This window comes from Hyla sarda, chromosome 3, assembly GCF_029499605.1.
Source record: "Hyla sarda isolate aHylSar1 chromosome 3, aHylSar1.hap1, whole genome shotgun sequence".
Classification (NCBI taxonomy): Eukaryota; Metazoa; Chordata; class Amphibia; order Anura; family Hylidae; genus Hyla; species Hyla sarda.
In genome coordinates this window covers 184177007-184192865 of record NC_079191.1, presented here as the reverse complement: position 1 = coordinate 184192865, position 15859 = coordinate 184177007, and the positions used below count along the sequence as shown (strand labels likewise).

Genomic DNA, 15859 nt, shown 5'->3' with positions numbered 1-15859 from the left:
GGAAGCAGCATGTTGGTGTTTATGCAAACAAAGCTCAAGTGTCATGGGGGCATTCCCCAGCACAGGCTCAGGTAAGTCTATTGTGTAAAAAAAATGAAGTGGCACTCACCCAGTCATTAAGATATGCATTATTTCATTCATATGGGGTACATTGTAAGGCAAGTACTGTACAATTTATAAACCATTAGCCTAGATATGTATTAAAAAAAACTAAAAGGTTACTCCGCCCTTGGACATTTTATCCACTCCCCCCCCCCCCCCCCCGTCCGTGATCTTGGGTAAGCACCCCAGCATCCTGAATATTTTTGTTCAGAATGCTGGATTGGGGCTGCCGTGGTCATGACATCAACCAATGTCCTCTCCGTTGATGTCTGTGGTCCCTCGTCACCCCTCCTCCCATAGACATAATTGGAGGGGGCGTGACATCACATCATGGCCACAGAAACCCAGTGTTCTGAACCAGAATTTTCAGAATGCCGGTGTAATTTATCAGTATTTTGTATTTTTTGCTTTGGGTCCTGTTCAGACATTGTGTCTGTTGGCATGATGTTCACTATGTCTGTCTGTGTACATATCCTGAGTTTAAACCATGGTTATCTGTCCTGTTTGATATATAGATTTTAGCCTGCTTTGTTTGCGTACTTTGTCGGGTTTTAATATTTTTGTATTCTTTCTGCATTTGCTTTGTGTTGCCTTAGTCTATATTCACACTGTGCTTTTTGTCAGTCCTGTTTTGACCTTGTTTGATCCTGCATCTCCGAGGATAGAATTTTGTTCTGATTCTTGGTCTAATCAGTCTGTCTAGGAGTGAGCCTTGTGTCTGTACCCCGGTTTGTTTTGTATTTAGGATTTTTATTTCCTCCTAGGCTAGTTTTCTGATCACTCTGTGGAGAGTGCCCGCTGGCTAGGAACCTATTTGGCTTTGGTTTTAATGTCCCTCTATGCTTGGAGTGGGGTGTCTAGTGTGTTCCTTGTTCTGAGTCCAGTGTGAACTGTGCTTTTGAATTCCTGACCAGTTTATTGTTCTGACATTCAGTTAACCTGTTCATCACCTGCATCTTCTGGTTTTGTCTGCTGTTAGCTTATCCTCATATCTAGTCTTATTCACATTATCATATCTGCTGTTCATCTTGATTCTGGTTTATGAACTGTATGTTAGTATGCTATATCCTACCTTGTTTGTATTTATATAGCTGTTTGTAGGTTGTTGCATCCCCATTATGTTCCTGACTTGTTCCCCGACTTTGTACAGTTCTGTTTGTTTTGTTGACTTCAACGCCAATGTACTTTAGCACAAGGAAGGGACCAACTCCAAGTTGTTGATCCGTCGTTTAGGGTGGATAGGCAAGTAGGCAGGGAGAGTGGTTTCTAGGGACAGCTTTAGGGCTCACTTCTCCCTGCCCTCCCCCAATCATGACAGCCAAAGTGCAGCCCCAGAGATTGCAGGAGTCCCAGCGGCCAAACCCCAAAGTATAGGAGATAAGATGCCTAGGGGTTGAGCACCCCTTTAATTTAAGATAATGGTTTATCATTAATTTACCTGTGATAATGTTGTGATAATATGTATAATAAAAGTTTGTTTTAATTTACTGAGGGGTTTATTGAATAAAAAGGTATTATGTCAGTTATCTCATCAGGCCTTGAGAAAGCATAGGAGGAATGTGAAACGGCTGTGGGCTTAATGGGCAATGCAAGTACAGTGCCTGCTTTGCAATGTACCACATATGAAATAATTGAAGCATATTTGAATGACTGGGTTTGTGCCACCTCATTTTCTATTCTATGAATTACATGTATTGTGTTTCTTCTAAAGACTGAACACCCAGTGCTACTAGCTTAATAAAAAGGGTGGTGCCAACCCATATACCCACTCAAGTGTTCAACCACGTAAGTCCAACCCAAGTACTCTTTATCACAGCTGCCCAGCCCATACGCATCCATCTACCAGGTTTGACTAAAAGCCACTAGATAAAGTAAACATGGGTTGGACAAGGACAATTAAGCTTCATTTTTATTATAACAAAGAGGTTAATATCACAAAGCAGAGGACAAAATAAATAAAATAGGTATGTCCAGAATCACATTGACTAGCCCTGTCTAGCCATGACACTATTACTTAAGCAGTTAAAGCAATTAAACGAATTTCAGCAATCAATTGGTATCCCATCTGATGTATCTCTATTCTGAGGAATAGGTGTCAAATGTTTACATCTGAAATATCACTTTTTTACGTTTCATCTGCTGTTCTTTACCCTAAATCTTAAGCTATAAGGTAGTTTTTTGTTTGTTCTTCTTTTGACTTCTTGTTGTATTAAATTATATGGCTGGCTATAAGCCTAAACATAGAAAACATCTTGTCATTGACACATTACAGTTTTCAAACTTCTCACATGAAAGTGGTATTAACTGTAAAAACCTGTGGTCCCATAATCACAGCACTGTGGGCCTCTCCTCCTGTTTATATTCATGATGCTTGGTAGTCTTTTAAGGGTCCAATAATATTAGGAATAGTAATTAACTTTAGACATCATCGATAAATATCAACTCTAGTATGACAGAATATGTCAAATCTGTAAACAGGTTACTTTTGCTTACTTTTTGCAATGTCGACTAGTTTTTCTTTACCTTCTTCTCTCTAAGAAAACACTAAAATTAAACGCAAGTTTTGGTAGAACCCTTGCCAAAATATAGAATTAACCAAAATGTATAATACATAATGTAGAACCAAATTCTCAAATTAACAAACAGTATGTGACAAACATTGGTTGTTTTTTTAATTTTTTTTTTATTTAGAATATCTATTGCTAATTTTTAATAGCAGATATTTTAAGCATTTTCTCTTACCCTCTATCTTATACAGTAATGTATGGGAACAATAGACAAGAGTGATTTCTACATATTACTTTACTGACGTGTTATGTTCTCATCAGGTGTGTACAAGAAAGAAGAAGCCCACTTGCTTTTGAAAGTTTTCCAGATAAAAGGCCCTTCAGATGGTTTAATAAAAAAGTTTAAAAATGATAACTGGGCAATGGATGGTTATGTAAGTATTCAATTACAAATACATATATTGCTTATTAAGATTTAGAGTTTAACCCCTTCATGACTTAGATAATTTGTATATGCTTTATATAACTCTTACGCAGCCATGTGTATCCTATGTGGTACAAATACACAAGAAAAAACTCCATTTTGTGCCAAAAATGTTTACATTTTTACAATTGCAAAGCTTGTGCCTTCAGTGTGTGCTCTAATGCAGCCATGTGGAACCTTTAGGGTACGTTCCCACACGGCGCATTTTGCTGCGTATTTGCTGCGTATTTGGTGCTGCGTATTTTCCTACCCATTGACTTCAACAGAGAAAATAAAATACGCAGCAGCAAATACGCTGTGTGGAAATGTACCCTTATACTGCAAATACACAGAAAAAAAATGATCATAAAATAACCAAAGAGAAATCATTTTGCATATAAATAATAATTTAGCACCTTGTATTGCTTGTCAGTGTGCTTTTCTTTTGAAAAGGCTGCAAGTTGTCTGGATCTTGTCTATCTAACAGGGGTTTAGCTCGTACTGGTGAAAGCTGGATTATACACTGCACTGGGAGGGATATAACCACACCCCCTCTCAGCAACTAGGTCCAAAATATCTATTTGTTAGAACCAAAAAGCCTTGAATAGCAGGGTTTGTTTGCAAAATTTAAGAGACAGAGACCCTTAGTGACAGTTGTTTTTAAGTGTTTTCAAAGAAGTATTTGTTTTAAAAAGTTGTTTCTAATGACAGTAATTCTTTAAATAAGTTATTATAAGTACTTTATTTCTGGCTTTTAGGTGTCTTTTAAGCGGGCAACAATCTGAGATTAGGAGCACTCTCTTAAAGGAGATGCTACTAATCTAATTTTATTACCTATATAAAAGAGACATGTCCACAGAGTTAATCAAACAATCAGATTGCAAACTCTTTACCATGGCTAATACCAAAGAGCTGTCCAAGGATCTCAGAGACAAGTTTGTAGACCTACACAAGGCTGGAATGGGCTACAAGACCATCACCAAGCAGCTTGATGATAATGTAACGTCCGCCGGTGGACTCGAGGCACTGTTAGGGCCAGGTAGGGACCGAGGGTGTTGTCGGGGGCGATAGACACGGTGTTTGCTCCTACCTTCACAGACCTGGCTCTCCTGAGGCCACGGGCGGTCGTCACAGCAACAAGTTTATTGATTTCCAAAATGTTGAGACAATGAACAGACTGTATGATATAACTGAGGGACTTTACTTGTTGGTTTTCTTAGAAATACAGTACTTTGGAATGGTATACTGTCACTCTCCAGTCAGGCTGCATGAAGTGAGCATAAAGATCCCTCTGCCTTAGTGGTTATGGCTACTCCACTTACTTGAAGGCTTTGATCAGCACATGAATGCTTAAGGCTGATTATCATGGAGGACACAAGTAGATCCCTCCACACCCTGACTAAGTCCTTTTCCAACAACACTTGAGGACCTGCTAGAACCTCTCCTATCGCCTAGGCAACCCACTTCTGCTAGAAGCCGCTGGGTCCCAATGCTCACTGTTAACATGCTGGCAATGCACTGCCACCTGTTGGACACCAATGATAAGCATTAAACTAACACTTCATACAAAGCACATGCCATATTGCACATAAAACTTTGTAGTGTCTGCTGGGTCACTATAATAAGTTTACAAAGGTTGGTGCAATTTTTGGCAGTTTTTTGTAGTCAAGCAAGCAGCTTGTAAAATGGTGGATGAGAGGTATGTACTACTGAGGCTTCTTGCCTAAGTGATATAATACTGGAGTTTTGGTCCAAGTTTTGAGAGTGATTGAAGGTTCTGGAGATAAAGTCACTCCCATACCCCAGCTCTGGTATGTGTGTGTTGGAGTCCTGAACCTCATATCACAGGTGTGTGAGCACTACCAGAGAGCAGCAGAAAGAAGTTGCTTTCAAGAAGATCAGCTTGTCTGTGGTATGTTGTATACTATGCAGGCTGGAGTAGGTTGTCTGTGGCAGGGGACAGACCCAAAATCTGACTGGTTATACAGCGCTTCACTGGGATAAAAGACCATTTCTGCAGGAGTACTGTGTGAACTTTCTATTTCCAATGTACCAGTATTATACACGGGCAATATTAGTTACACAGATTCGGGATGTGCAGGACAACGAGTTTCCAGAGGAGATTCCTCTCTTCCTCAGGTCCGTTTATTTAGTGTGAGGTGAAAGTATTTATACAGTGTGGAGACTTCAAACTTTTACAATTTTGGTGGGTAGTTAAGGTCACCGGGGGCTGGTGTGTGACGTCAGTCCCTGTGACATCAGCGGGATTTGCTATGGGCTTTTTCAGCATTTAGCTATAACATTCAGAAATTTTCTCCATTGGACTCAATAGACCTGTTTGGGTCTATGGCAGGACTGCCTGTGTTTGTATTTAAGCTAAGTAGCTTTAGGTCTGTCTGTCTGTGGCTTAGATGGGAGACAGGGAAAACATGGGGTTTGAAATTGGTTGCAAGTGTATATTTAACTATGAGTGATGGCAAAGATTAATCGGTTAGGTGGATAATGGCCAGGAGGGAAGCAATTAAAAAACTTTGTGGTTACATTAGAATGTTCAGTTAAATATGATTGGCAGTTGGTAGGAAGTTATTCATAAGCTTGTGGTAAGGGTATATTGTGTGTGGTTCCAAAGTAATATAAGGCAGGTTTGGGTATGATAGAGTAGTAGTGATTTAAAATGGTCAGTAGGGGGCCACTGTTGTACTAGTGGGTAGATATGGTATATGGGTTGTGTATTATTTTCTTCGGAAGAATATAGGAGGCACGGATTGCTAGGGATTTTTTTTGTTTTAAATATGTTTTGTTGGCAGGGGGAGATTTGTTGGATACATTATGAACTCTGTGGCGTCATTTAGACTGTATGGTTGGCGTATTCCTAGGCAGTAAATCCATTACATTTCTTGTTTTTTCAGGTCTGAGAACCTGACATTTTTGTATGTTGGGATGTGATCAATGGGGCATATGGTGATTGGATTGCTTATGTCTGGATGCTTTTCTGAGCAATGCCTGGAGAGGCTGTGGAGGGCGAATTTTTGTTTGAAATTGTTTCTGTGTTAGTTGAGTGGGAGGTGTAGCTCCTGGGTTGTTCTTCCAATGTATTGTTGGTTGCAGATTCAAGTGATCAGGTAAATAATGTAGCCGGATTTACAGTTGAGAGAGAATTAGATGTGGAATATTTCAGTGGTGGTTTTATTGGGAAAAAAAATTTGTTTGTGGTTTATGGCAGTGCAGCAAAGACATTTTTTTGTTCCGCATCTGTATGTCCTTTTGGTCTTTTGTTGGTGGTATTGTTGTGACAAGTTGTGTGGCGTCTTAGTCTGCTGGGGGCTAGTAGGTTTTTTAGTGTTGATGCTCTCCTGAAAGTTATGCCTGGTTTGTTTGGAAGGGCGTTCTGTAGGACTGGGTCAGATTGGAGTATGTGCCAGTGTTTTTGAAGGATAGAGCAGATTGTGTTGTGGGAGGAGTTATAGTTGGTAATGAAATTGAGTTTGATTTGATTTTCAGAGTTTGCTATCAAACAGTCCTCTTGTGTTAGTGATTTTGTTTTGTTGTATGCTTTATTTAGGATTTTTTTGGGGTGGCATTTGGCTAAAAATCGGTTTTGAAGACTTTTGGCTTGAGTACGGAAGGTACTGTGGGAGGTGCAATTTTTCCATATCTGTTTGTATTGGCTGAAGGGTATGTTTGTTTTCCATTTTTTGTAGTGCCCACTGTTGAATGATAGATAACAGTTTGAACCAACTTTTTTTTAAATGGGTGGCAGTGATGATGTTGTTGTTTTCGTGATAAATCTCCAGATCCAGGAAGTCGATTTTATTGGCATATTTGTTGGCGGTCAATGTAATAACCCAGTTGTTATTATTTATGCTGGTGATGAGTTTTTTTTATCAGGTGTGGTGGTCTGTTCCATAGCATGAAGAGGTCTTCTATGTATCGATGGTACAATGTCACATGTTCTTGGAATAGCGGATGGAAGGTGATTAATGTTTTTTTGAACATATTCCTTACAGATTAGCATAAGACGGTGCTCCACATCTAGTGATAGGTGACATTGTCGTTTGTAAGGTAATTGTGCTTGAGTACAATTTCTAAACACTGTAGTAGAAAATGTTGCTGTTTTGGTGGGATGGTGGGATCTTCCTCTAGAATCAGTTTGATGCAATTCAGACCTATGTCATGTTTTATGTTTGAGTAAAGTGCTGTGATGTGCATGGTCACAAAAATGAGATCCTTATGCCATGGTATAGGGCAGAGTAATTTGATTAGGCCATCTGAACTTTTTAAGTAACAGGGGAGGAATTGAACGTAGTCTTGTAAGATGAGTTCCAGGTAGTGAGACATTTGTAAGGTATGACTATTGATTCCAGAGATGATGGGTCTGCTGGGGGGGGGGGGGGGGGTTGTTTGATTTTTGTGTACTTTTGGTAGATGGTAGTAGAAAGGTGTGGATGTTGATTGGTTTCTTTAGAGGCTGAGTTCTTAGAGAGTTCTTGGCTGGGCAGAAGGAAATGTCTAGGGAGTGTGAGCTTTCTTGTAAAGTGGTGCAGATCCAGAAAAAATGTAAAGTCATTTGGTTTGTTGGTGGGGCAAAATGACAGTCCCTTCTTGATATCTCATATGTGTTTAAATCATGTCGGGATAGGTTAAAGATGTTGACGAGTGTATCTGTGCTTGATTTCTCTTCTGTGGCTTTCAAAGATGTAGTTCTGTTTTCTTTTCTTTCTTCCTTTCAATTTCCTCCTCTTATTCCTCTCCTGTGTTTTTTCTTTTCATTGAGGTGATTGGTAGAAAGAATTGTTCTATTTTCTTCTTGTGGCTGGTTTCTGGCTTACCCCTAAAAAAGGTCCTGGCGTTGCTGGGCAGGTTGGTTGGTTGGCAGTTGAGTTGCATGGTTTTAAAAAGGGACGAAATTCCGACTTCCATTGTTTGTATTGTCGATGGTGAGAATCTGTGGTTTGGTTGTGTTGACTGGTGGGCTTTTTATTGGGGTGAGTGTGATTAATGGTTCTGATGTGTCAAGATTTCCATAAACTGTGGTGTGATCATATATCAATAGGTTTGAGAGCTGTGATATTGTTGGAGAGGATATTTATGATGGTGGATTGTGGATATGTTTTTTAGGACTTCTATGGTTTGCATTATGTCATTTATTTTCACTTGTCTGGGGGTGAGAGTTGCAGATGAGTGGTTAAGCAGTGGTGGTTTGTTGGCATTAGAAGTGTTAAGGTTATTGTGAGATGGTGTGTTGATGTTTTCAGGAGCACCAGAAGCAGTTGGGTGGATGTTTTTTACGGTGGTGTTGTTGACTGGTAGGTGTTAGTGTTTGGTTTTCTTTGGAGATTTTCTGGGGGTGCGGGTAGGTATGGCAGGTGGTCGGGTTTGAAGGTTTTGGTGTAGGTGCAAGATTTGTAGGGATGTGTTTTAAAAGTGGGGGACTGGTGATTTTTGGTTGGAATGAGTGGGGTGGTGGGGTTTGTTGCAGAGGTGTGAGTGTCAGTAGTAGGTGGGGAATCTTTTGTTTGTTTGTTTTTATTCCAGGTTCTGTGTGTACCATCATTGCAGTCTTTTCTGTCGTGTTTTAGTTTAAATGTTTTTTTTTTTTTATAATTGTGCAATTTTGGATTATGGTTATTCTGGCAGTTAGATTTTTATTTAATTTGTGGTAGTCGGGGTGAGTGGTGAAATCATTTAGTTCTGTGATTGTTAGTTGTATTTTGTTATTTAAGTGGTTGTGTAGTGCTGTTCTTTTTTTTACTTATGTGTTGCATCAAGAGGTTAGAAGAAACAAAATTATTAATTCCAATCCCCTGAATATATTAGATCCTTTTTGAAGGTCGGCTCCAACAAATCTACCAATAAAATCGACTTCCTGGATCTGGAGATTTATCACGAAAACAACACATTCATCACTGCCACCCATTTCAAGAAAGTTGATTCAAACAGTTAACTATCATTCAACAGTGGGCACTACAAAAAATGGAAAACAAACATACCCTTCAGCCAATACAAACGGATTCGGAAGAATTGCACCTCCAACAGTACCTTCCGCACTCAAGCCAACACTCTTCAAAAACCAATTTTTTGCCAATTGCTACCCCAAAAATAATCCTAAATGAAGCATACAACAAAACAAATCACTTATCACTGATACCAAAAGTAAGCTGAGAAAACTCTGAAAATCAAATCAAATTCAATTTCATTACCACCTATAATTCCTCCCACAATGCAATCCACTCTGTCCTTCAAAAACACTGGCACATACTCCAATCTGATCCAGTCCCACAGAATGCCCTTTCAAACAAACCAGGCATAACTTTCAGGAGAGCACCAACACTAAAAAACCTACTAGTCCCCAGCAGACTAAGACACCACACAACTTGTCACAACAATACCACCAACAAAAAACCAAAAGGGCATACAGATGCGAAACAAAAACATGTCTTTGCTGCACTGCCATAAACCACTAATAAAAAACTTTTTCCAATAAAACCACCAATGAAATATTCACCATCAAATTCTCTCTCAACTGTAAAACCTACTACGTTCTTTACCTGATCACTTGCATCTGCCACCAACAATACATTGGGAAAACAACCCAGGAGCTACACCTCCGACTTAACTAACACAGAAACAATTTCAAATGAGAATTCGCCCTCCACAGCCTCTCCAGACATTGCTCAGAAAAACATCCAGACATAAGCAATCCAATCACCATATGCCCCATTGATCACATCCCAACATACAAAAATGACAGGTTCTTAGCCCTAAAAAACGAAAAATGTACTGGATTTACCGCCTATGAACTCTCCAACCGCACAGTCTAAATGACGCCACAGAGTTCATAATGTAACCAACAAATCTCCCACTGCCAACAAATCATATTTAAAAATAAAAAAATATCCCCAGCAATCCGTGCCTCCTATATTCTTCCCAAGAAAACAATACACTACCCATATACCATTTCTATCCACTAGTACAACACTGGCCCCTACTGACCATTTTAAATCACTACAGCTCTATCATACCCAAACCTGCCTTATATTACTTTGGAACCACACACAATATACCCTTACCATAAGTTTATGAATAACTTCTTCCCAACTACCAATCATATTTAACTGAACATTCTGATGTAACCGCAAGCGTTCTAATTTAACCACAAAGTTTATTAATTACTTCCCTCCTGGCCATAATTCCCTTGACCTTTGCCATCATTCATAGTTTAACAAACACTCACAACCCAGTGATCTCTTGGTCCCCCATGTAAGCCACAGCGTGGCCTAAAGCTGCTTAGCTTAAAAACAAACTCACCCAGTCTGCCATAGACCCAAACAGGTAGATTTATTTCAATGGAGAACATTTCTGAAAGTTATAGCTAAACCCTGAAAAAGCCCATAGCAAATCCAACTGAGGTCACAGGGATTGATGTCACACACCAGCCCCCGGTGACCTCAACTACCCGCCAATATTTGAACATTTTGAAGCCCCCACACTGTATTAATACTTTCACCTCACACTAAATAAACGGACCTGATGAAGAGAGGTATCCCCTCTGGAAATCGCGTTGTCCTGCACATCCCGAATCTGTGTAACTAATATTGCCCCTTTATACTATTGGTACATTGGAAATAAAAAGTTCACACAGTACTCCTACACAAATGGTCTCTTTCATCCCGGTGAAGTGCTGTGTAACCAGTCGGATTTTGGGTCCGTTCCCTGCCAGCAACCTACTCCAGCCTGCATTCTGACCGCCTGCCAGTGGTACTGACAATCAGCAGCTCCTGAAACCACACCGCACCTGCCTGCATCCCGACCACCTGCCAGCGGTGCTAACACCCAGCGGCTCCCAGAACCTAGCCGCACATCACCTGCCAGCATCCTGTAAAGAACTTAATGTGAAGGATGTTTTTCTTTTATACTGCTGCTACAAATAGAACATATTGCTGTATGTGAATTATTACAATAAACCCAAGACTACTGAACTGTGAGTTTGACACTTGCAGGAAAGACTGTTTGAATGGTTCTGTCCTTCTATAGACTTTGATACAACACATTATTAGTCAGAAAGAACGGCTCATCATTGAAGGGTTAATTTATTTATTTTTTTATCTGATTTTACAGTGTGGAAACATACCCTATAAGGAGAGATGAGCGAATTTTAGAAAAATCCAATTTGGCCGATTTGACACATTTTCTGAAAAAATTTGGTTTGGTCCAAAATTATTTGCGGCAAATATCTATTAAAAACGGCTATTTCTGACCTACAGAGAGCCTCAATAGGGGTTTAAAACGCTTGCAATAAGCATAGGGAGTGTGCTGTGAGAGTAAAACAACTGTTATTCAGTATGACATGCAGATTACAGGCATCGCTATTAGAATCACTGACTCAGCTTCTGGATGTGGCAGCAGGGTCGGGAGACCATATGGCATCACAATTGAAGAGATTAAAGAGATATTTTTATGTAATTTTTATTTATTTTAATTTGAATTCATTTTAATTTTCTAAAATCCGTTTTTGATTACCCATTCTGGTGAGCAACGAGCTGGCGGTCTGCCTCTAGGTGAGCTTCCACCTGTTCCAGCCCCTGCCTCTCAGCGCCAACCCATCTACCCCCCCCCCCCCCCGACTGTGAAAGTGTGAATGTTTCTTTTAATCAGTTATGGTTCATTGATATGGCTCCAACCTGCTTAATTGGATTGTTGTGGTAATTCCACAGGTAATATATGACGTCGACGACCATAGGGCCTTAGTCTTAAAAAGATGGCATTGATTTTTTTAAATTTATGATATTGATTAGATTCACAAGTTTAATGTCCCGAGTGCTCAAAGCGTTTACTTTGAACTAACACTTTATGACCCCAAAACCCAATATAACAAGGAGTCACATGGAGGCACAATGACAGAGCCTAGAGGTGGCAGCAGCCCAACGAGACCATAGGGCCTCACAATAGAAAAGATTAAAGATATTTTGTAAAATTTAAATTGAAGATTTTAGATAGATGTACATTTCAAAAGTTTAATTTAAGGTACCAACAGCATGAGGAGAGCATATGGTGGCAGCAGCATTAGGAGACCATAATGTGGCAGAATGACACAACCTGGAATTGTGGGCAGCAAGAGGAGACCAAATAGTGGCAAAACGACCCAGCCTGGAGGTGACAACATCCTGACGAGACCATAGGGCCTCATAATCGAAAAGATTAAAGATATTTCATAAAATTTATATCAAAGATTTCGTGCCAGCAGAATGAGGAGACCACATGGCCACAGTGTGTCTGTGTCCTCTGTCTCGTCTTCTTCATCACCCTGCATCTCCACAGCTTGTTCCCACTCCTCCTCTCCTGTCAGATGACTATAAAAACCATCCATTTGCAAAACATTGCCTGTGCTTCACTGTCCCCCTCCTCCTCCAGTTCAGCCCCCACAGGGCTCATGTGGCCACGAGACGTAGGCGCCACTCGTCAGTGCCCTTACCAGCCATCGTTTCCAACACGTGTTGTAGGATATGAAGCAGTGGAATGATGTTCTTCATCCCAAAATCCTGGAGACTGACTAGTAATGTGGCTTCCTCAAAGGGCCTGAGCAAATGGCAGGTGTCACGTATGAGCTGCCACTGGTTGACATTGAAGTTACACAGGGGAGTCCCCCTATTCGCTTGTATCATCCAAAAATCGGTAATTGCTTTTCTTTGTTCGTATAGTCGGTCCAACATATGGAGGGTGGAATTCCAACGCGTGAAAATGTCGCAAATTAGACTGTGTTGGGGGATGCCATTCTGACGCTGCAGCTCAAGGAGGGTGTGCTTTGCGGTGTAAGAGTCGCTGAAGTGCATGCAAAGTTTTCTTCCCATTGTTAGGATGTCTTGCAGATGGAGGGAACACTTCAGGAACCACTTGACAACCAGATTGAAAACGTGTGCCATACTGGGCACATGGCTCAGGCTTCCTTGAAGCAGCGCAGACAAGATGTTCTTCCCGTTGTCTGTCACCATGGTTCCCATTTCCAGTTTTAATGGCGTAAGCCATGATTCGATTTCTTGATGAATGGCTTTTAGCGTTCCTCCCTGTGGGACTCCATTCGCCAAGGCAAACCATGTGAAGAACAACGTGACATCGGAGTGCCCTGCACACATGGTATGCTGGAGGGGTATTTTTATTAAAAATTATTTCTCAAAATTAATTCAAATTATTTATTATTTGAAATGTTTATGTAATGTGCCAGCAGCATGAGTAGACCACATGGTGGCACAATGACACAGCCTGTAGGTGGCAGGAGCATAAGGAAACCATATAGTGGCAGAATGACCAAGCCTGGAGGTGGCAGCAGTAACGGGAGACCATAGGGCCTCACAATTGAAGAGAATAAAGATATATTTTATAATTTAAATTAAAGATTTTAAATAGATTAACATAAAAATGTTTATGTAATGTGCCATCAGCATGAGGAGACTATAGGGCCTAACAACTGAAAAAAAAAATGAAGATATATTTTAAAATTTAAATTAAAGATTTTAAATAGAGTAATATAAATTTTTTTAATGTAATGTGCCATCAGCATGAGGAGACCATAGGGCCTCACAATTGAAAAGATTAACGCTATATTTAAAAATTTTAATTGAATATTTTAAATAGATTAACATAAAAATTTTTATGTAATGTGCCAGCAGCATGAGGAGACCACATGGCGGCACAATGACACAGTCAGGAGGTGGCACCAGAATGAGGAGACCAAAATATGGCAGAATGACCAAGCCTGGAGGTGGCAGCAGCAAGAGGAGACCATATGGTTACAGAATGACACAGCCTGGTGTTACACCGAGCGCTCTGGGTCCCCGCTCCTCCCCGGAGCGCTCACAGCGTCCTCCTATTCGCAGCGCCCCGGTCAGACCTGCCGACCGGGTGCGCTGCGATAATGTTCCCAGCTGGGATGCGATTCGCGATGCGGGACGCGCCCGCTCGCGATGCGCATCCCGACTCGCTTACCAGACCCGTTCCCCGTCTGTGCTGTCCCGGCGCGCGCGGCCCCGCTCCCTAGGGCGCGCGCGCCGGGTCTTTGCGATTTAAAGGGCCAGTGCGCCACTGATTAGCGCATGAGGTTTAATCAGTACCTTCACCTGTGCACTTCCCTACTTATACCTCACTTCCCCTGCACTCCCTTGCCGGATCTTGTTGCCATTGTGCCAGTGAAAGCGTTTCCTTGTGTGTTCCTAGCCTGTGTTCCAGACCTCCTGCCGTTGCCCCTGACTACGATCCTTGCTGCCTGCCCTGACCTTCTGCTACGTCCGACCTTGCTCTTGTCTACTCCCTTGTACCGCGCTTATCTCAGCAGTCAGAGAGGTTGAGCCGTTGCCGGTGGATACGACCTGGTTGCTACCGCCGCTGCAAAACCATCCCGCTTTGCGCCGGGCTCTGGTGAATACCAGTAGCAACTTAGAACTGGTCCACCGACACGGTCCACGCCAATCCCTCTCTGGCACAGAGGATCCCCCTTCAGCCAGCCGAATCGTGACACCTGGAGGTGGCGGCAGCCTGAAGAGACCAAAGGGCCTCACAATTGAAAAGATTAAAGATACTTTTTAAAATTGCATGTGGCCATGTTAACATCCTCCAGAGAACCTGATTATCCCCCCAACAATCCGCACTGACTGACTGCTACTGTCGCAGACTCCAGGGACCCCAGTTCCACTACCTCCCGGGCAGGTAGGCTGCTGCGAAGCAGGTGGTCTACCCCTGGCACGTTTGGCTCCAGACTTCCCACTGCTGCCGCCATCCTGACTCCCAACCATGCTACCACCTTGCTCAACTGCTGCCTCACGGGCAACCTGCCACCCTCTACTCCTGATGATGTATCACCTTTTGCACCCAGCTCCCAAGTATGATCAGCTTCATCCTCATCGAGTTGTGTCTGCACGTCACTGAGGTCTTCTTCAGGTTCCTCAACAGTGCGTGCTTCAGTAGCCTGAACGCTCCCAACACCACCTACCACGCCACTCTCCTCATCACTAATTTCCCACCTAGCGAAGGAAGTGGGGGATCTCTCATCCACTTCTTGGCTGGGCAGTAGCTGCTGACTGTCCTCTAGTAGATCGTCCTGACTAAAAAGTGGAACTGAACCCACAGCACAGGATACTTCTATGGGGGGGGGGGGGGGGGGAGGAACAGCATAGGACAGAGGCAATTGGAGGACAGGGACTGCTCCTAGGCCATGCCAACTGATGGTTGTGTCCGAGAAACAAACCGACTGTTGACTGGGGGAGTCAGATGTCACTTGTGATGAAGTGGATGACCGAGTTAACCAGTCAATGACAGCAGATGGGTTGCTGGTCGAGACACGTCCGCTAGCTGATACCAGGAGCTCAAGCCCCTGTCTGCGACTCCTGCTGCCATTCGCCCCTAGTCTACTGTGACCTCTGCCTGCGCCTGTGACCTCTGCACATCCTGACACTTCTCTGCCTGACATACTTGCGTATATGAGGGGAGTAAAATATGCTTCAATACGCTTAAAACAGTATTTGTCTAGAACAGCAGAAGGTGCGTACTTTTGGCTTGCCTTTCACAGTAACTAGGCCCTTAGGACTATAACAGGAACAAAATGGTACACCATGTAGATGTATGTACGTGGTATGCACTTATGAGGGGAGTACAATATGTTCCACTACGCTTAAAACAGTATTTGTCTACAACACCAGCAGGTGTGTACTTTTGGCTGGCCTTTCACAATAACTAGGCCCTTAGGACTTTAACAATATGGTACACCATGTAAATGTATGTACATGGTGTGCACTTAGGA

General features: G+C 42.0%; 1 protein-coding gene across 3 annotated transcripts in view; it reads left to right on the top strand.

Moving 5' to 3' along the window:
* The window catches only part of CSMD1 (CUB and Sushi multiple domains 1), a 1887231-nt gene that overhangs the window by 1848140 nt on the left and 23232 nt on the right, over positions 1-15859 (top strand). For all 3 annotated transcript variants that reach the window (XM_056565713.1, XM_056565712.1, XM_056565715.1), the window contains exon 67: positions 2931-3043. In XM_056565713.1, coding sequence (XP_056421688.1) covers positions 2931-3043 — 113 coding nt within the window. The remainder of the gene's footprint in view (positions 1-2930; positions 3044-15859) is intronic.